Below are 20480 nucleotides of genomic sequence, written 5' to 3'. Positions count from 1 at the left end.
CATACACTTTGTGGGGCGTTACACAGAATGAGCTCAGGACGTGGATCGCAGGGGCTCCTTGGGGCTGGGAAACATCTCAGAGTTCTCTCTTTAGAAACACGTAAGGCAGGCCCATGTGCTGGCCCTGTAATAACAGGCTCTGTTTGGATTGTGTGGCTTGCAGTTTGCTAAAGGAAATTACCAAAATAAACCACGTCTTGGACATATCAGATGATGAGGACGACAGTTTCTCTGAAAACCCTCAAAATGACTTCCCGCACAAGGTGGACACGAAAACATGGGTAAGGGAGACACCTAAATGTCACGGTGGGTGAAGAGAGGAACTTCACGTTTCATATTTCAAAGGGGTAAGAAAATGTCTGAGGGTTTCCTCCTAACAGGTACAGAACTTCAGAGCTTAAAACCAGGAGGGAGGCGGAGGATGGCGTTGTTTCCACTGGATGCTGCTGTTATAATCTCAGGGACTTACTAGCCTTCCCATGCAAAAAAACAAAACAAAAAAAACCCCAGTGCATTATATGTTATTATTATTTTTTTTTTGTCTTTGGGGATTTCCGAAATAACTGTGACATTTTTTAACTTTAAAGCAAATCATCACATGTAAAATCATCCCCTGCTAGCACATTGTCTTCCAGTGGAATTCATCTGTTTACCCTTAATCTGTCTCTTGGGGAGAATCCTTCCTCTTCCAGCTCCTGGAGCTCCAGGCTCCACCGGCTTGTGGCTGCATAACTCCAGCCTCTGCCTCTGTCCTCAGAGTCTTCTCTGTGTCTGTCTTTTCCTCTTCTGTCTCTCATTAGGATATTCATCATTGAATTAAGAACCCATCCTAGTAATCTAAGATGATCGTAACTCAGGATCCTTAACTTAATTTACATCCGCAGAGACTTTTTTGTTTTCAAATATCATGATGTACACAGGGACCTAGTACTGTATCAAGATACAGGCATATCTTTTTGGAGGCCACCCTCTACATTCTGTGGACCTTGGGCAAATCACTAAAAATGAGTGGCTGAGAGATTTCCATACCTGCCTTTATCCTACTGAGGTCTATCATGAGAATGAAAAGAAGTAATGCACATGAAAGCAATTTGTAAAGAGTTATGTAAATGTTAGTTGTGCCTATTGTCTTGGCCAGTAGTTTATGCAGACGTTTCAAAAAGAAACTGATCCTGTTCTCCCAACTCCAAACTTTTCTCCTTCTAGTTTAAAAATAGTTTTGCTGAAACACAGGAATTTCAGACCAAACTTCTTCAAAGGACAGAGGAAATATTTCACAGTGTAGTTACCAAAGAAGAGAAATGTTCGAAGATAAATCATTGTCAATTTTCACATGCATAGAATTGAAATACTGGAAAATGCCTTGAATGTTTTTCTAGAACAAGGCAAAGAATAAAGAAACAAATAAATTTTGTTGGTCAAACTCATGGAGTTGGCTTTTCTCCCAAACTCTTTAATATGAAAAAACATAAATAAAAAGAGAACGTAATAGAATTATACAATGGTCAACCATATTCCCACACCTAGATTTCAAAATATTTAACATTTATCACATTAGCTTTATCTCTATGTATATAAAATAGATAGAATTTTCTGAACCATTTAAAAGTAGGTCAAAGGCACTTCATCCCTGTTTACTTCCTAAAGCGTCTCTAAAAATAAAGACTTTATTCTATATAACCAAAATACTTTCACGTTTAGGAAAATGAGCAACAGTTACATAATATGATCTAATGTCCTCAATTCTCTAAATATTCTAATTTCTTCAGTTTCCCCCCCCCAATGTCTTTTATAATCATAGTTTTAAACCAGCATCCAAACAAGATCTATACAATTTATTCAATTGTGATAGCTCTTTGAACTCTCTTAATATAGAATAGTCCCACCAACTTTTCTTTCCCATGACATTGATTTTTTTTTTTTTTTTAAGAGACCAGTCATCTTATTTGGGTGGAGTTTGAGAGTCCACAGTCAGGTGGATTTCTATCACTTGTTGGCAATGGAAAGAGCTGTGCATGTGGACATTGATGTTCCACATGTCCCTGTCCCGGCCTTCCCCTGTAAACAGAGCAGAAGGGCGTGAGTGCTCCTCTTACAAATGCATCAGAAAGCTCCAGTCTCAGAGAGGACTTTGTGCCTGCCAACAGAGAAGGGGGATCGGGTTGGGCTAGATGAACTGCCACCTCTTGTGATAACCCCCTTTTGTTCTGCTTTGCTTCCTTCATCAGGATACTTCGGAGCTGGAGTCTGAGTACGGCCAGGACCCTCAGAGCGATGAACAGGATGAGCAAGAAGCAGATACTGTTCGTGAGGACGCTCAAGAGTCCACATCTGTGCCGTTTTCAGAGGAGAACACCCCTGAATTGTAAGCCTTGACACGTGCAAGGGAGAGCATTTCATAATGTCGTGTGGAGGGAAGAATGAAATTTAAGCAGCGAACTTAGGGAAAGCCTGGAATATTTAAAACCCATATTTCTTGAACCGTAAAGCACCTATGTGCACATGTAACTACGTGTTCCAGCCAGAAAGCAAAGTAGGGGCGTTTCTAAGGATGTAGACGGAGCACGGTGTTCTCTTTGCAAAGTTTTATTTGGAACTTGGAATTAATACATATATTAACACTCTCAGATAATTTTCTAGATACGAAGATCATAATTATCATTAGAAGTATATTGTAAGGCCAGGCGCGGTGGCTCACATCTGGGATCCTAGCACTTTGGGAGGCCGAGGCAGGAGGATTACTTGACCCCAGGAGTTTAAGACTAGCCTGGGCAAGAGCGAGACCCCGTCTCTACAAAAAACTAGAAAAATTAGCCAGCCATAGTGGTGCATGCCTGTAGTCCCAGCTGATTGGGAGGCTAAGGCAGGAGCATCGCTTGAGCTTGGGATTTTGAGATTGCAGTGAGGTATAATGATGCCACTGCACTCTAGCTCTCTAGCACAGGGGACAGAGTAAGGCCCTGTTTCAAAAAAAAAAAAGTATATATATTGTCAAGCCTTTGTGGATCCTTTCCCTATTGTCTACCTCACCCACCATGATGTAACCACTATCCTGATATCAATATTTAACATTTATTCCATGCAGGGAACTTAAAAATATATCATTTTTTTTACCACATAAAAAATATGCTTTATTTTATCCAGCCTTTTAAAGATCTGTTAAAGTAGATATCAAATAAATGCCTGATCCTTTCTCCTCGGGGCCTAAGTGCCCATTGGTCCATTTGGTGATAAGAAATGACTAAACACTCTGGGAGGCTGAGGTGGGTGGATTGCTCAAAGGTCAGGAGTTCAAAACCAGCCTGAGCAAGAGCGAGACCCCATCTCTACTAAAAACAGAAAGAAATTAATTGGACAACTAAAAATATATAGAAAAAATTAGCCAGGCATGGTGGCACATGCCTGTAGTCTCAGCTACTTGGGAGGCTGAGGCAGAAGGATTGCTTGAGCCCAGGAATTTGAGGTTGTTATGAGCTAGGCTGATACCATGGCACTCTAGCCCAGACAACAGAGTGAGACCCTGTCTCAAAAAAAAAAAAGAAAGAAAAGAAAAAGAAATGACTAAACAGGCCAATTTGTTTTCAAAGGAAGAAAGCTTCAGGCTATGTGAGATGTTTCCCATTTTCTATCTTGAAACTGATCCTAACATTTCTGCAGGTGTCAGGAGACCATGTTCTTCAGGCTAAACTGCTGGAATACAAAGATGAACTTGCAAGTGCAAGAACCTGGAGCTGATCATATAGGTTGGATGGACAAAATTAACAATATTATACAAAAAATAAATGTAACAGAAAGCACAGTGAAGAGGTAATTGTAGAGTGCTGGGGTTGGTCAGAAAATAGTGGAAAGTTTCATAGCTTCAAAAACTTAAGAAACTCTGAGTTTAGGGAGATAAAGCCTTTAGAATAAGGAGTATAAGGTCCTATGATTAGAAGTCAAATGTCATAAAATCTCAAAGCTTAAAATTACTTGCATCTTTGCTCTTTCTTAAGGATTTCTCTCATACGCTCCTTTTCTGCATCTCTGTTAGTAGCTATCAAAGGGAAGTCTTTGGGTCACCAATAACTTGAGGGTTATTCATTATTGTCCAAACCAACCAGCAGGGCACGGGGAAAAAAATGTAAAGTATGTTTGCTAATGTGTCTCTCAAATTTAAGTGGAAAGCTTTAAGGTGAAACAAAAAAGATAAAATTAATTGTTAGTTAATATAGTCACTGGTATAAAGAGAGTGGACTTTGGAGTCAGAGGGCCCCAGGTTTGATTCTGGACACTGACATTGCTTGGATAAATTAATTAACCATTTTTAAGCCTTGATTTTTCTCTCCTATAAAGAGAAACAAACAACAGCCACCTCACTGGTTTATTGTGGGGATTCAATAAAATTATGTATGCAAAGACACTAACACAGGGCCTAGTACATGATAAACAATTAATAAATGGAAGTTATTCTTAGAAATAAGTACCCCTGGCCTTCTGAACTTTCCTGCCACATCCCAAACTCTTTCCTACTGCAGGGCTACTCTTTTCCTAGCTATTTCTCCACCTTTCAGTAAAAGATCTCCTTCACCTTTCAGCTAAGCACCTCTTCACAAAGGCCCTCGCCTCACCATCCTATCCAAAACAGGCCTTTTTTTTTTTTCTTCCAAAGCATTAACAATATTCTTTTTAAAAAAGATTCTGTGGTTTTATTTATTCAAACCCTATACATTGGCTTTTTTAAATTAAGGAACACTTTATATATGATAAAATTATTTTGTTTAGTGTACAGTTCTACATGTTTTGAAAAATGCATGCAATTGTGTAGGCACCACAGTGAAGATGCAGAACACTTTTGTCCCTCCTGCCCTCCTGTAGCTGACCACTCTCCCCAGGCTGAACTGCTGGCAACCACTGATCTGTTCTCTGTTTCTATCATTTTGTCTTTTCCAGAATGTCACAAAAATGGGATCATATGGAGTACGTAGTCGTTTGAGTCTGCCTTCTTTCTCTTGGTGTAATGCATTTGAGAGCCATCCATGTTCTTGCATGTATCATCAATAGTTCCTTTCTTTTTGTTGCTGGATAGTATATAAATAAACCACATTTTATCATTTCACCAACAGAAGAACATTTAGGAATTTTGGCAATTATGAATAAAGACTCCACAAACATTCATGTGTAGGTTTTTGTGTGAGCATACATTTTTATTTCCCTTGGGTAAACAACCAGGAGTAGGAATGCTGGGTCGTATGGTAAATGTATGTTTATGTTTGTAAGAAACAGCCAAATGGTTTCAAAGTGGCTGTGCCATTTTGTTGCATGCCTTCCAACAGTGTATGAGAGTTCCAGTTGCTCTACCTCCTCATCAGCATTTAGTATTACCAACTTTTTTTTTCTTTTTTAACTGTAACCATTCTAATAGGTGTGGTGGATATATCTCATTGTGCTTTCTAATTTTCATTTAGCTAATAACTAATGATGTTGAGTATCTTTTCATGTGCTTATTTTCCATATGTACACCTTCTTTGGTGAAATGTCTTGTTTATATCTTTTGCCCATTTAAAGAATTAGGTTGCTGATCTATTTATTATTGAGTTTTCAGGGTTCTATATATATTCTGGATAAAAGTCCAGATATTCAGTGTGTGATTTGCAAATATTTTCTCCTAGTTTGTGACTTGTCTTTTCATATGCTTAACAGTGTCTTTGGAAGAGAAGTTCTTAATTTTATAAAGTTCTATTTATCACCTTTTTTCTCTTGTGGATCATAATTTGGTGTGTATGTGTAAGAAATCTTTGCCTAATCCAAGGTCAAAATGATTTTCTCTTCTATTTACTTACATCAGAATTTTTATAGTTTTAGATTTTACATTTTGAGCTTTGATTCATGAGTTTTGTATATGGTATGAGGTAGAGACTGAGCTTCTTTATTGACACATGTATATTCTTTCTTTCCTTTTTTTTTTTTTTTGCATATACGTATTCAATGGTTATAGCAACATTTGTTGAAAGAGTTTACTTTCTCTATGGAGTTTCTTTATACCATTGTTGAAAATTAATGCACCATATATATGACTCTATTTCTCAATTCTTTATTTTTTGTTCCATTTATCTATATGTCTATCCTTTCACAATACCACCCTGTCTTGATTAGTGTAGCTCTATATTAAATTTTGACATTAGGTGCTAAGAGTTGTTCAACTTTGTTCTACCTTTTAAAAATTGTTTTGGTCGGCCGGGCGCTGTGGCTCACGCCTGTAATCCTAGCTCTTGGGAGGCCGAGGTGGGCGGATTGCTCAAGGTCAGGAGTTCAAAACCAGCCTGAGCGAGACCCCGTCTCTACTATAAATAGAAAGAAATTAATTGGCCAACTGATATATATATAAAAAAAATTAGCCGGGCATGGTGGCGCATGCCTGTAGTCCCAGCTACCCGGGAGGCTGAGGCAGAAGGATCACTGGAGCCCAGGAGTTTGAGGTTGCTGTGAGCTAGGCTGACGCCACGGCACTCACTCTAGCCCGGGCAACAAAGTGAGACTCTGTCTCAAAAAAAAAAAAAAAAAAATTGTTTTGGTCATTCTATTTTTTCTTTTTTTTTTTTTTTTTAGCTTTTTCAGATTTTAGATTTAAGAATAAGCTTGTCAGTTCTGCTGGTATTTTGACTGGAGCTGCAGTGAATTTATAGATAAATTTGGGAAGAATTAATACTTTAATAATATTGAATCTTCCAATCCATGAACACAGTATATCTCTTTATTTATTTAGGTTGTCTTTGATACCTTTCATCAGTGTTGTATAGTTTTCAGTGTACAGATATTTTGCATATTTTGTTAGATTTATGCCTAAGTATTTCATGGTTTTGGTGCTATTATAAATTGTTCTTTAAAAATGTCCATGTTTAATTGTTAATTGCTAGTATAAAAAAATACAATTGATGTGTTATGTATTGATCTTGTGTCCTGTGACATTGCTAAACTAATTTATTAGGTCCAATAGTTTTTGTAGGTTATTTGGGGGTTTCTACATATATAATCATGTAATCTGCAAATAGAGACAGCTTTATATCTTCATATCCAATCTGTAAGCCTTTCACTTCTTTCTGTTGCTCTATTGTATTGCCTAGAACCTCCAGTATGATGTCAAATGGGAAGGGTAACAGTGGGGAGCCAAGTATTTACCTTGTTTCCAATCTTATAGGAAAAGTGTTAAGTATTATGTGTTAGCTGTTTTGTTGTTTTAAAAATAGATGCTCTTTATTCAGATTGAGAAAATTTCTTCTTTTACTAGTTTATCGAGTTGGTTTTTTTTTTTAGAGACAGGGTCTCACTTTGTCACCCAGGCTGGAGTACAGTGGCACCATCATAGCTTTCTGCAACCTCAAACTCCTGGGCTCAAGCAATCCTCCAACCTCAGCCTAACTAGCTGGGGCTACAGATGTGCACCACCATGTCCAGCTAATTTTAAAAAAAATTTGTGTAGAGACAGGGTTCTTGAACTCCTGGCTTCAAGCCATCCTCTTGCCTAGGCCTCCCAAAGTGCTGGGGTTACAGACACGAATCAATGAGCTCGGCCAGAGATATTTTTAAAATTAGGAATGACACTGAATAGCTATTGTTGCATCTATGAATAATGATGTTTTTGTTTTATGTCTGTTTACAGTCTCTTAGTATGGTACATTAAAATGACTAATTTTTGAATGCTGAGCCAGCCTTGAATTTCCTGAAAAAAAAAAACCCTACTTATGCATGATATATTATCCTTTTATTATATGACTGGATTCAGTTTGCTAAAACTGAATTTTTGCATGCATGTTCATGAGGGATTTTTTTATTATTTATTGATACATAATATTTATATATATTTATGAGGTACATGTGATATCTTGATACATGCAAACAATGTATAATAATCAAATCAGGGTATTTAGGATATCTATCACTTCAAACATTTATTGTTTGTGATAGGAACATTTCAAATCTTCTCTTCTAGCTATTTTGAAAGACAATAACTTATTATTAACTACAGACACCCTACTGTGCTATCAAGCACTAGAACTTATTTCCTCTAACTGTATGTTTGTACCCATTAGCCAACCTCTCCTCATCCCTCTCCCCACTTTTGGTAGTTATCAATCTGCTCTCTATTTCCATGAGATTGACTTTATTTTAGCTCCTGCGTATGAGTGAGAATATGAAATATTTGTCTTTCTGTGCCTGATTTATTTCATTTAACATAATGACCTCCAGTTCTGTCCATGTTGTAGAAAATGTATTTTGTTCTTTATTCTGGATAGTGTTTCATTACATAAATACACACACACACACACCCCCACACACACATTTTCTTTATCCATTCATCTATTAATGGAAACAGTGGTTAATTTCATATCTTAAATATTGTGAATAATGCTGCCATGGACAAAGGGGTGCAGGTATACCTTTGATATACTGATTTCCTTTACCGTGGAGAAATACTCAGTAGTGGGATTGCTGGATTCTATAGTAGTTCTATTTCTAGTTTTTTGAGAAACCTCCATACTATTTTCCATAATGACTGTATTAATTTACATTCCCACCAACAGGATGTAATAGTTCCCTCTTTTCCACATCCTTACCAGCATCTGTCATTTTTTGTCTTTTTAGTAAAGCCATTCTAATGGCTGGGATCTGTTACTGGAGAATTATTGTGCTAATTTCTATCTTTCATATCCCTCTTAATGTACTCATGTTTCCCTCTACCTCCTTGGACAATAAAATATATGTCTATTAACGTTTAAAGGAACTTTATCTACTATTCTATCATTAGATCTTTTATAAAACTGTCTCTAAAAAAACTTGAATTTTTTTTTTTACTTTCTGCTAGATTGTAGCTTCCTGGTTCTTTGTATGCCTAGTAATTTTTTATTGAATACTAGACATTGTGAATTGTTTCTTGTTTGGTTTTGAATATTCTTGAGAGGGGTGTGTGTGTGTGTGTGTGTGTGTGTGTGCGCGTATGTGTACTCTTAAATCTTGAGCTTTGTTCTGGACACAATTAAGTAACTTAGAAGTGGTTTTTATCCTCTTGAGGTTGCTTTTAATTGTTGTAAGGCAAGACTAAAGGAGTCTTTAATGTAGGACTAATATGGCTCCACCACTGAAGCAATGCCTTCTGAGTATTTTATCTGATCACTTGTGTATTATAAAATTTTCCCACTTTGGCTGGTAGGAACATTAATTATCCTCTGCCTTGCATGATCTTTAAAGATTGTTCTGCCTACTCCAATCTGTTGGGATTCCTCCCAATCCCCATCTCAAGTAGTTGCATGTGTGTGACTCAGTTTAAGACTCAAGTGGCACTTTCTCAAGTGGGAAGATCTCTGGAGCTCTTTCTCTGTGCAGCTCCCTCCTCTCTGGCACTCTGCCATGCAACTGTAACCTCTGTGGCTGCCCTGAACATCTTACTCCCTCTTCTCGACTCATGGAAACCCCCAGGCTTCTCTTGAATCCCCCTTCTCTGACGTGAGTCAGGAAACTCTCTCCAGCAAATAAGCTAAAATAATTGTAGAGCTCATCTCATTTGTTTTCTCTGCACTGCCTGTTGTTCAATACCTGAAAACCATTGTTTCATATCTTCTTTCAATTTTTTTAATTGTTTAAGGTAGAAGGCTAAAACCAATTCCTGTTACTCCATCTTGGTTGGAACCCAAAGCATTAATAACATTCTAATTTTTCATAGATTTGTTTGTCTGCCTACCAACATTATATTGTAATCTCCAAAAGGACAAAGGCCTTGCCTGCATTGTTTTCTATTGTAATAATTAGCACTCAGCCTAATACCTGGCACATAGTAAATGATGAACAAGGATTTTCTGAACTAATTTTATAAAGAATTTGGACCAGAGGGCTTTATGTTTGGCAGAGACCTGTAGAATAAAAACTTAGAGGATAGGTCTCTTTTAAGTTTGCATAGGAACTGCCAAACTATTTTCCAGAGCAGCTATAAATTTTATATTCCTACCACCAATGTGTGATCAAGTTTTTTCTCCATATCCTCATTAGTATTTGGTGTTATCGCTATTTTTCATTTTAACCATTCTGATAATTATATAGAGATATCTCATTATAGTTTTAATTTGCATTTCTCTAAAGGCTAATAGTGTTGACCATCATTTTGTGTGTTTGTCATTTATATAGCCTCTTGGTGAAATGTCTATGCATGTCTTTTGCTTTTTCTAATTAGATAGTTTGTTTCTTAATGCTGAGTTTTGAGAGATTTTTATATATTCTAGATATAAGGCCTTTGCCCAATATGTGATATGCAAATATTTTTCCCTGTGTGTAATTTGTCTTTTTATCCATTTAACAGTGTTTGGCCAAATAAAAATTTTTAATTTCGATAAGGTCCAATTATCAATTTTCCTTCTTACAGATTGTGTGACTGGTGTCAAGTCTAAGAACTCTTTGCCTAGTACTAGGTCCCGTAGATTTTTCTGTGTGGTTTTTTTTTTTTTCTAGAAATCTCATAAACTTATCATTTAGACATTTTAATTTTCAGTTCCTGTATCCAGGTAGGCCTCAAATCCCTTTACTATTATCTGGATTACTTAGAGCGCTTTTTTCTTTCTTGAATTTCATTTCTAACTTCCCATTCCAATACAGTCACCACCCAGGTGTCCTCTTATGTAGGAATAGCGTTTCATTTTTTTTTTTTTTTTTACTTTTTTTTCTTTTCACTGAGCATGCTGCTTGACGCGTTTCATTTTTGAAAGAACAAAAATATCTCTTCTACTGAGTGATTTTTCTTGATCCACACAACTTAGTCTATCTCATTGTCTGTTTGCAGCTTATTAAATGAGGTGATGGCCCTGGAGGAACAAACTGAGACGCTGGAGGACCAGGACCTTGACCCCAATCAGGGGATATACATTGAGGTGAGCTCTGGAGGCTTGGAAGAGACAGTCTGGGAGGCTGGAGATTTCTGCCACTCCTTCCCACCCCTTCTATTGTTCAACAGGCTGAAACAAGAAGTAAGACCCCATCTCTGTCACAAGGAAGAGTGCTCTCTGGTGGTCAGTTCTGAGCACCTTTCTCCTGGGTAACACCACATGAGTGGTGGTAACACAAAAAGCCTAGACTTGACTTCTACCCTAGAAACTCAGTGAGACAAATATGATAGGTTTCTATCTTGTTGCCAGATTGAGTACCTTAAGGGAGAACTTCTTTTCTTAATCTTTATATCCCAGCACCTACCAGTACAGAAAAGACGTCCAGGAAATAAATATTTGTTGAGAACTGCATCCTTAGAATACATAAGAGATCTACTTGTGTTTGTCATTGATGTCTTCGTGAAGAGTTCTTGTATTGTTTTCACAATCTCCAAAGTTTTCTTGATGGTTTGTCTCCTTGCATTTCTTAGAGACTCTTTGCAGAGAAAGGTTTAATTTTCCATCTTTTTAATAGTTGTAGAATACTAGCGCTGAAAGGTAGAGATCAAGCTGGAACACAAATTAGACTTCAGAGTTTTGGCTGATAGTTTTTCTGCTCTGTGGCAAGTTAGGCCTTTGAAACAAAGTCCTTAAAACAAGAAAAAAATTCTGTGTCTAACTATCTCTTTGTGTTGAAAGTGCCAGCCTCTGCTTTAACTCACCCCAAATTTCAAATTAAGAGTTTAAATTGTAATACACAGTAAATTTAAGTTTGCAAAAAAAAAAAAGTTTAAATTAAGTGAATTTTGGAAGAAGTAAAGGAGAAATGTCTTCTTCATTGCAGAAGAGTATTATTTATTTAGACCTTTTGTATATGAAAAGTCATCTGCAGGTCAGCACAGATTCATTGCCTGGGGAAAAAATTACTTTTAGCCACGAGATAGTCCAACATGTTGAGTCACCATCTCATTTTGTGTGAATTGAAAAGAATTTTTCCACTATCCTTGCACTTTGGAAATTGCAAACTATAAAAAAGGGAAGAGGTCAAAGTTCGCCGTGAGTATTATAGAGTGGTGGATTTCAACAAGGGTTGTGGGTGGGGATAAGGAGGGAAGAATATCAAAAGACTGAGGAGAAAGAGGAGCACATGGATAAATGCCAGTGAGATTTTTTTTTTAAAAGGAGGGGTTTAGGGTAATATGAAAGGGGAGGGCATCACGCATATGGAAATCATCTATGCTGGAGATAGGCAGCTTTCTATACACATTAAAAGCAACCCAAAACCAGGCATGGGCTTAGAAGCAACCCAATTATTCACCAGTTGCCATGTGGATAAACTGCAGTACATGTATATGACAGAATGCTATACTACTACTCAATGATGAAAAGGAACGTACTTCTGGTCGACCCGACCACAGGAATGAATATCTCAAATGTCTTATGCTAAGAGAAAGAAGCCAGACCCAGAAGGCTACATATGTATTTTATGATTCTACTTATGTAACACTCTGAAAAAGGCAACACTATAGGAACAAGGTGGAGTGGAAAAAGGGAAGAAGACATTAGCAAAGAGCTACAAGGAAATCTGCAGGGTGATGAAAATATTTTGTATTTTCTTGTGGTGGTAATTACACAACAGTATACATTTGGCAAAATTCATAGAACAGTACACTTTAAAAAGATGAGTTTAACTATATGCAAATTATACCTCAATAAATGTGGCTTCAAAAGAAATTGCACAGGTTCTGTCCTCAGTAAGCCTACAGGCTGATGGAAAAGGCTATAGAAAACGAATGTAGAATGGAGTAATAGATAAAAATGTGAAACTTTAAATATAATTGTTACAGAAGCAAAGTTAGTAGGAATGGCTGTAGGTTTTCTCTGGTGAAGGGAAAAGTGAAGACTGTTAGAAATAGATATAGGAACAGCAAATAAAATATGGGAGAAATTAAAAGAAATTAAAGAAGAAATAAGTTAATAAACTTAAAATAATATCACATGTATTGGCTTATTTATTCCTAATGAAGAAATGGAGTGACTAAGAAAGGGATGAAAGGATAATGAGGGAAAATTGATAAAATTACTGTTTTAAAAAAGCAAAACAGAAATAAATATATTTATTTGTTTTGTTTTTTGAGACAGAGTCTTGCTCTGTCATCCTGGCTAGAATGCAGTAGGATGATGACAGCTCACTGCAACCTCCAACTCCTGGGCTCAAGGGATCCTCCTGCCTCAGCCTCCCAAATAGCTGGGACTATAGGTGCACATCCAGCTAATTTTTTCTATTTTTGGTAGATATAGGGTCTTGCTCTTGCTCAGGCTGGTCTCAAACTCCTGACCTCAGGCAAATCTCCCTCCTTGGCTTCCCAGAATGCTAGGATTACAGGCATGAGCCACAGCACTCAGCCCAGAAACAAATGCATTTAGAACTTTAAGCTACAGAAAGGACTCTGAGGTGGCCTTTGGGTGTTTCCTGATGTTGAGCCCCAAGTTCCCAAAGCTTTCTGAAATCTCCATGTGAACATCTAGACTTTTCATTTTGAGACTGACCCCATCCCAGTTATCTTTGATAAGTTTTATATAAAGATGTTTACTCTGTAAATAAACTAGGACACTAAACAAAATGTGATTATCATTGCCATTATTATCTCTAAATAATTAAGTGATTCGGGGGTTAGTGATCAATAAACTTGGCAAAAAACAAGGGTGGAGTATACATTTCCCAATTCATCTATAGGCTGTTTGAGGGTTAACACTTCTATTACTTGTATCCAACCAGCACAATGCCTGGCTCAATGGCTGCCCACATAGGATGTGGCCAATAATATTTTGTTGATTTGATTTAATGTTAGACACTGGGGCAGGGGAGGGAACCCCCATCTTTTATTAAATCCCAAACTGTTTTTTTTTAAATGATAAATATGCTTTCTCCTAAAAATCAGTTGTTTTGTTTCAATTCCACCCATCATTCATTATAACTTTTGTTTTATACTCCCTTTTTTTAATAGGAGAAGATCATGGAAATTAGAAAGCAATTAGGAGAAATGGATAACAAATTTAACCAGGTAATGACAAAATGGCTTTTCCACTAAGGAGGAAAACAGTTCTTCAAAAATATCTCAGATTTAGAAAATTTCAGTGAATAGAATCTTAAATTCAATGAAAGATATACTCAGAATTTTAGACCTGGAAGGGAATTTACTGTCATTTAGACTGTACCCTCATTTTCAGAGGAAAAAAAGCGTGAACTCCAAAAGATGAAGTGATGAAGTGATTGGCCCATATTGGCCGATATTTCCAGATGAAAAGAACCAGTCTTGTTCTTGCTCTCACATACATTTCTATATTATTTTCTTTTAATGAAAGTAATGCATGCTTATTTTAATAATTAAAACATTAGGGAACTATTAAAAATGAAAAATAATCCCATTTCCTCAAGACAAACACAATGAATATTTTAGCATATGTACATTCTTTCAAATTTTTCCTACACATATTTTTACGCATTGTTATTATTTTAATGGGATCATATTATACATATTGTTTTACAACTTGCTTTTGCACTTAGCATTTTTTTCTTCAACAATTTTCTATGCTAGTAGATGTCACTTTACCTTTTTCCCCCCGCTGCTATATAATGCATGTTTAAATTTATTAAAGTTATTTTGTTGGATATTTGGGACTTTATAATCAATGTTTGCCCTTACAAACCATGTCTCAAAAAGCCATGCCTTTGCTTGCTCTTGCAAGTACTTCTTTTAAGAATCAATTTTCTAGAAATGTCATTTCTAAAACTCAACTTTCTTGAATCCCGGAACACTGTTCTTTCTTCTATAACTCTGCTTTTCGAAGTATTTTGCAAGTCTATTATGGGATGATTAATTTTAAACTTTTAAAAGCATTCTTTACTTGTGACATATGTGCAATTGGCATTCATGTCTTAGAAGGTGATGGTTTGCTTTCAGCCTGTGTCTTGTTCTTATTGACAGAAACCGACCAAAACCATCTATTATCTCTACCTGACAACCTATAGGAGACTTGGAAGGAAAAGATGAACCAGATCTTTTTATGGACAGCTCTTTTGCTAAACCATAGGGCCTGAATATTTAATCTGACATAATGAGGATTTACATTTATAACTTATGAAATTTTAAATATTTAAAAGAAATCTTATTTTCTCAGAAACATAGTATGTTTCTCCAGCTAGACTCCTGGTAGAAGTCTTTTAAGGAGGAAAGACAGAGTGATGAACAGAAAGAAGGATGATTTCTAATATGCTGCTATTGTGTAAATGTGTACTACTAAAATGTTAAAAATAATCTTGTTAATCTTTTGGTTATTCCTCTTACAATTTGCAATTCACGATTACACTATGAATTTGCTCCAAGAGGAAGGATTTTACTGAATTAAAGTAAATTTCAGTGAAGCCACTTTATAAGTGGTGGCCAAAATGAGTAGGATTGTATTGCACAAACCAGAAAAATATAATTTTCATTTTACCCAGAATTGTGGATGTCTTTTCAGGCAGGTGTTTGTAATGAAGCTCATGAATTAAAGGAGAAATTCATTGAAAGAATGGAGGTAAGATTTCACAGGCACACACAAACAATGATAAACTCAGGTGATCTAAATACAGGGGCAATTCTTTCCCTAGAATTTGAGAGCGCACCACATCCTGGTCTCTTTGTAGTCTTACTGCCTTTTTCTTCCCCTTCCGGCATCCTGCTTTGGGCCAACAGAGCAGCTCCCAATCCTGGTGTACTCCTAGGCTTTCTCACACCCCTGTGCTACATCTGCTTCTCAGCCTGCCATCTGGAGCTTATCCTCCATGTCGACATATTACCCATTCTTCAAGGCTCAGTTCAAACATCATTTCTTCTTCCAGACCTCTCCTGATCTCCCTAGCCCCAAAATGACATCATCTCTGAACTCTGTCCCACACGATCTTAGACATTGAGGTGAATGTGAATAGGTGAATGAAACAATGAATGAATGAATGACGCAACCTGTCACCTGCTCAGACGTGCCCACTCCTCCCATCTATCTAGAGTAGATGTCCCCACCACAAATTGATGTTTTATCACCTTGTTTTCTCTTTAGCCCATATCTTAATCTATAGTATCTAAAGTATGTATGAGTTTAGATGTATATTACTTGCCCCCCTGCTCCTATAAATACACGTGTAATAGATTGCGCATTCCTTCTCTATTTTGTTAACCACTGTATCCTAGAATAATGCCTGGTGGGCAGCAGTCTCTCAGTAAATATGGTTTGGCATAGAAGAACAAATTGAATAGATAAACTCATGCAAGGATATCTTTGCACATGAACAATCCAGTGGCTAAAGATTAGCATGTAGGTTTTGTATAATTTTCTACCATGGTGCTACCTTATACTATGAATATGTAAGTTCCCTTCTATGTACCTGCCAATGATCTCCTCATGTCCTCATGTGACTTACACATGATTTCTTCCTTTCTTTTCTTTTCTTTTTTTTTTTTGAGACAGAGTCTCACTTTGTTGCCCAGGCTAGAGTGAGTGCCGTGGCATCAGCCTAACTCACAGCAACCTCAATCTCTTGGGCTCAAGCAATCCTCATGCCTCAGCCTCCTGAGTAGCTGGGACTACAGGCATGCGCCACCATGCCCGGCTAATTTTTTGTATATATATATTTTTAGTTGGTCAATTAATTTCTTTCTATTTTTGGTAGAGATGAGGGTCTCACTCTTGCTCAGGCTGGTTTCGAACTCCTGACTGACCTCGAGAAATCCGCCCGCCTGGGCTGCCCAGAGTGCTAGGATTACAGGCGTGAGCCACCGCGCCGGGCCTGATTTCTAACTTGCGCCCCTGAGGTGTTCCAGAGGAAAAGCACTCTGCATCCTCTGTAGCAAGACTGGGAGACATCTAGAATCTTCTTCTTCTTTTTTTTTTTTAAGATAATTGATTGATCTTTTTTTTTTCCAGGACTTTTGTAAGGACATGGATCTGCTGAATAGAAAGCTGAGGATGTACCAAATGCAAGAAGGGAACACAGATTCTGAGTACAGTCCTGAAGAAATGGACGCTGAAGAAATGGAGCCACAGCCTCTTCAGGCTCCACCTCCTGCTTTAGGGCAGACCTCTCCTCCCCGCGTTACTACGTGGTAAGCCAGAGAAAGGGGCCGGTGTGGGCTGGACAAAAGCTCCACAATGTATGAACTATAGGCAGATTGCATTTTGTTCCAGTGTTGACTAAAATTTGGGGGTTTTTTTTAGTAAATTATTTATGTTCTTTAAAAGTCTATATGATTATTGGAGTCATAGTATTTTTCCTGTTGTTTTTGAGGTAGATATATTGCATTAGATATATAGATATAGGTTGCTTTCTTATCACTTTGGATAAATATATCTATTTATTTAAAAAGATATATAGAGATAGACAAATTTATCTCCATATACCTATATCTATCTAATCTTTTTTTTTTTTTTTTTTTTTTGAGACAGTCTCACTCTGTTGCCTGGGCTAGAGTGCCGTGGTGTCAGCCTGGCTCACAGCAACCTCAAACTCCCGGGCTCAAGCAATCCTATTGCCTCAGCCTCCTGAGTAGCTGGGACTATGGGCATGTGCCACCATGCCTGGCTAACTTTATATATATATACTTTTAGTTGTCCAGCTAATTTCTTTCTGTTTTTTTAATAGAGATGGGGTCTCGCTCTTGCTCAGGCTGGTCTTGAGCTCCTGAGCTCAAACGATCCACCCGCCTCGGCCTCCCAGAGTGCTAGGATTACAGGCGTGAGCCACCGTGCCCGGCCTATATCTATCTAATTTTAAAGGATGGTATCTACAAATTATGTTGCAACCACCTCCACCAAAGGAACATAATTGAGAGGCAAATTTGAAAACCTCTGCTGGATGGGATGCCTCTCTCTCGTACCGTATTGGAGACATATTAATATAAACCAGCAAACTCTGGCTCTTTGGATTCCTTTCGGGAGATGCCACACCATCACATACACCCTGAATAGTACCCTCCTCTATGAAAACTTTTCTGATTCTTTATCTCCAACCATCAACCCAGGGTAGACTCTTCAGCCCCTTTGTTTGTCAAGTCCTTTGCCTGTTTTCTTAATTGGGTTGTTTGTCTTTTAGTTGTTGAGTTGTAAGAGTGTGTGCACACTCCACCTTGCAAATAATCTCATCATAAAGCTCATGGAATAGTATTGCAATTAAATTAACTCAAACTCATCTTCTCCTAATATTCCATGGAATACATGAAGGCAGGAATCTTGTCTTTTTCATTTTGGGACATGACATATAAAATATGCTCATAAAGTCAAGAGATGTTGGCCGGGCGCGGTGGCTCACCCCGTAATCCTAGCACTCTGGGAGGCCAAGGCAGGAGGATTGCTAGAGGTCAAGAGTTCGAAACCAGCCTGAGCAAGAGCGAGACCCCATCTCTACTATAAATAGAAAGAAATTAATTGGCCAACTAATATATATAGAAAAAATTAGCTGGGCATGGTGGCGCATGCCTATAGTCCCAGCTACTCAGGAGGCTGAGGCAGGAGGATCACTTTAGCCCAAGAGATTGAGGTTGCTATGAGCTAGGCTGACGCCATGGCACTCACTCTAGCCTGGGCAACAAAGTGAGACTCTGTCTCAAAAAAAAAAAAAATGTATTTCTTTGAAAATGTTGTAGTTTAATATTTCCAAAAATGACTGTTTTTTGTGTTTTTTTTTACTTTAAGAATAGTGTTTATTTATTAGATATGTTTTGGTAGTGAATTGTTTTTATTTTCATAAGAAAGAACAAATCTAGATTTAGTGCTCCTCCTTGAGGGCAGGACATCTCTACTTCATGTTGGCAGACCTTTAAGCCCCCTCCCTAATAGAATTTCTTAAGAACATCGGTTCTTTGATAAATGTGTAAATTAAAAGCAATTAGTTGTGTAACTGCCAAGAGCTAGCTAGTGGGGATAATGGCAAGAAACATAGTTCAGATTTGTAGAAGCCACTGAGTTAGGTCACAAAATAGATCCATAGCTAACTTTAGCTATGCTCTAGAGTTTCTCTTCTGAAAGGTATTATAAATGGTAATTATCTGGGTTAATTGGATTATCTGTGACATTTCTTTTCTTTTCCTCTTTGTGTTTTTCAAAATTTTCCAGATTTTCTACCCTAATCCTATATTGCATTTATAATTTGAAAATAATAATGCAAGGACTTAGAAGCAAATAAATAAAATACACCATAGGTACAGCCCAGTAGGAGGAGTCCTCAAAGATTTAGAAAAGCTTATATTACTTCATTAAAAAAAAAAAAAAAGTCTGGTGCCAGGACAAAAGCTAGCTGAATTCCATTTATCACATTATATTTTGTGTCCAGGGAAAATCTAACTTCTTGTGCCTTTAATTGCCCCAAAACAGGCATCATACACTTCACAAGTGAGGTAAAGATTTGCACTAGCCTGCTAGAATGCGAGAAGGGCATTTCAAAGGAAAAAGGGCCCCACAAACCCCAGGGGTTTCATTGTTTCATGGATGTAGAAATCTTGGAATTCCTATGCCAGCCCTAGCACCGACTAAACCTGCACCTCTGCCCCAAGCTTCTTCCTTCACACCTGCAAACTGAAGTCAGAGAGAAACTCAATTACTTAGTTGAAGTTTTCGGGCTACCTGGGTGGAAGAGGTGTGTGTGTGGGTCCTATCAATGTTATCTTGAGCATTTTCTCAACACAGGTGTTTGCTTTCCTTGTAGGAAATGTGCACTGAGGATTTTCATCATGTTTTACGTCCTCATGTTCACCGGACTTTCATGCTACATACTATTTTTTGATGCTACATTTGTCTTTGAAAGGATGCTCCCCAGAGTGCTTGGGCGCCGGACCATGTGGGAGCTACGGGAGATTATCGCACCTTTCTTGAATTTGGAAGTGGAAGACTTGTTACCCTCCTAAAGTTACAGAAATTGCCGTTAACCCTACTGACTTTCTCCCCAATAAAATTCTGGCTGTTCCTGTATTACGGTGGTTAGCTTATTTTTCAAAAAAAATACTATACAATGTTTTATAAAGAACACCGTAATTATGTGGAAATTGGTCGATGGCAGAAAAAATGAAAACAGGTCATCTTTATCCTTATGGCTCACAGTGACTTCTGGAATCATTCCGTACATTGTTTAAAACATTTGCTTCAAACCACTAGCCTTCTCCCCCCAGCACTGAGTACATGGACATGCTCAAGTATTAGGTCCCCTGGTTTGTTTTCCCCATTTTGACCTCAGATGTCTCAGAAAAGAAAGCACAGAATTCCTCTCCACTGTATCCAGTTTTACTTCAATTGGACCAGGGCTCTATTGGATGTAGGTAGTGGGCATTTCTTGGTTTTCCTTCTCAACATTCATTTCTCCTTAGGTAATACCACCCCAAATTTGCTCACTCTTTCCCCAGTGAGCATAATTATAGGTGGTCTTTTAGTCAATGCTTGAGTCTTCCTATTGATAAGAGTTGGAAATATGTTGCATCCGATACTCTCTAAAAATGAGAGTTTAAAGAAGGAATCACTCAAAAAACAGAAACGAGTGAACTTTGATTTGTGAACTAGTCCATATCTTTTTCT

General features: G+C 37.6%; 1 protein-coding gene across 3 annotated transcripts in view; it reads left to right on the top strand.

Annotated features, from left to right (window-relative positions):
* The window catches only part of SMCO2 (single-pass membrane protein with coiled-coil domains 2), a 34070-nt gene extending 14187 nt beyond the window's left edge, over positions 1-19883 (top strand). For 2 of the 3 annotated variants that reach the window (XM_076006829.1, XM_076006828.1), the window contains exons 3-10: positions 164-281; positions 2229-2365; positions 3658-3807; positions 10802-10889; positions 13892-13948; positions 15408-15464; positions 16848-17026; positions 19621-19883. In XM_076006829.1, coding sequence (XP_075862944.1) covers positions 164-281; positions 2229-2365; positions 3658-3807; positions 10802-10889; positions 13892-13948; positions 15408-15464; positions 16848-17026; positions 19621-19819 — 985 coding nt within the window. In that variant the 3' untranslated portion in view covers positions 19820-19883. The remainder of the gene's footprint in view (positions 1-163; positions 282-2228; positions 2366-3657; positions 3808-10801; positions 10890-13891; positions 13949-15407; positions 15465-16847; positions 17027-19620) is intronic. The other variant, XM_076006830.1, reaches the window with a different exon arrangement.
* The last annotated feature ends 597 nt before the right edge of the window (positions 19884-20480 follow it).

The sequence above is a fragment of the Microcebus murinus genome, chromosome 10 (genome assembly GCF_040939455.1).
Source record: "Microcebus murinus isolate Inina chromosome 10, M.murinus_Inina_mat1.0, whole genome shotgun sequence".
Classification (NCBI taxonomy): Eukaryota; Metazoa; Chordata; class Mammalia; order Primates; family Cheirogaleidae; genus Microcebus; species Microcebus murinus.
This window is presented reverse-complemented; position numbering and strand designations above follow the sequence as displayed.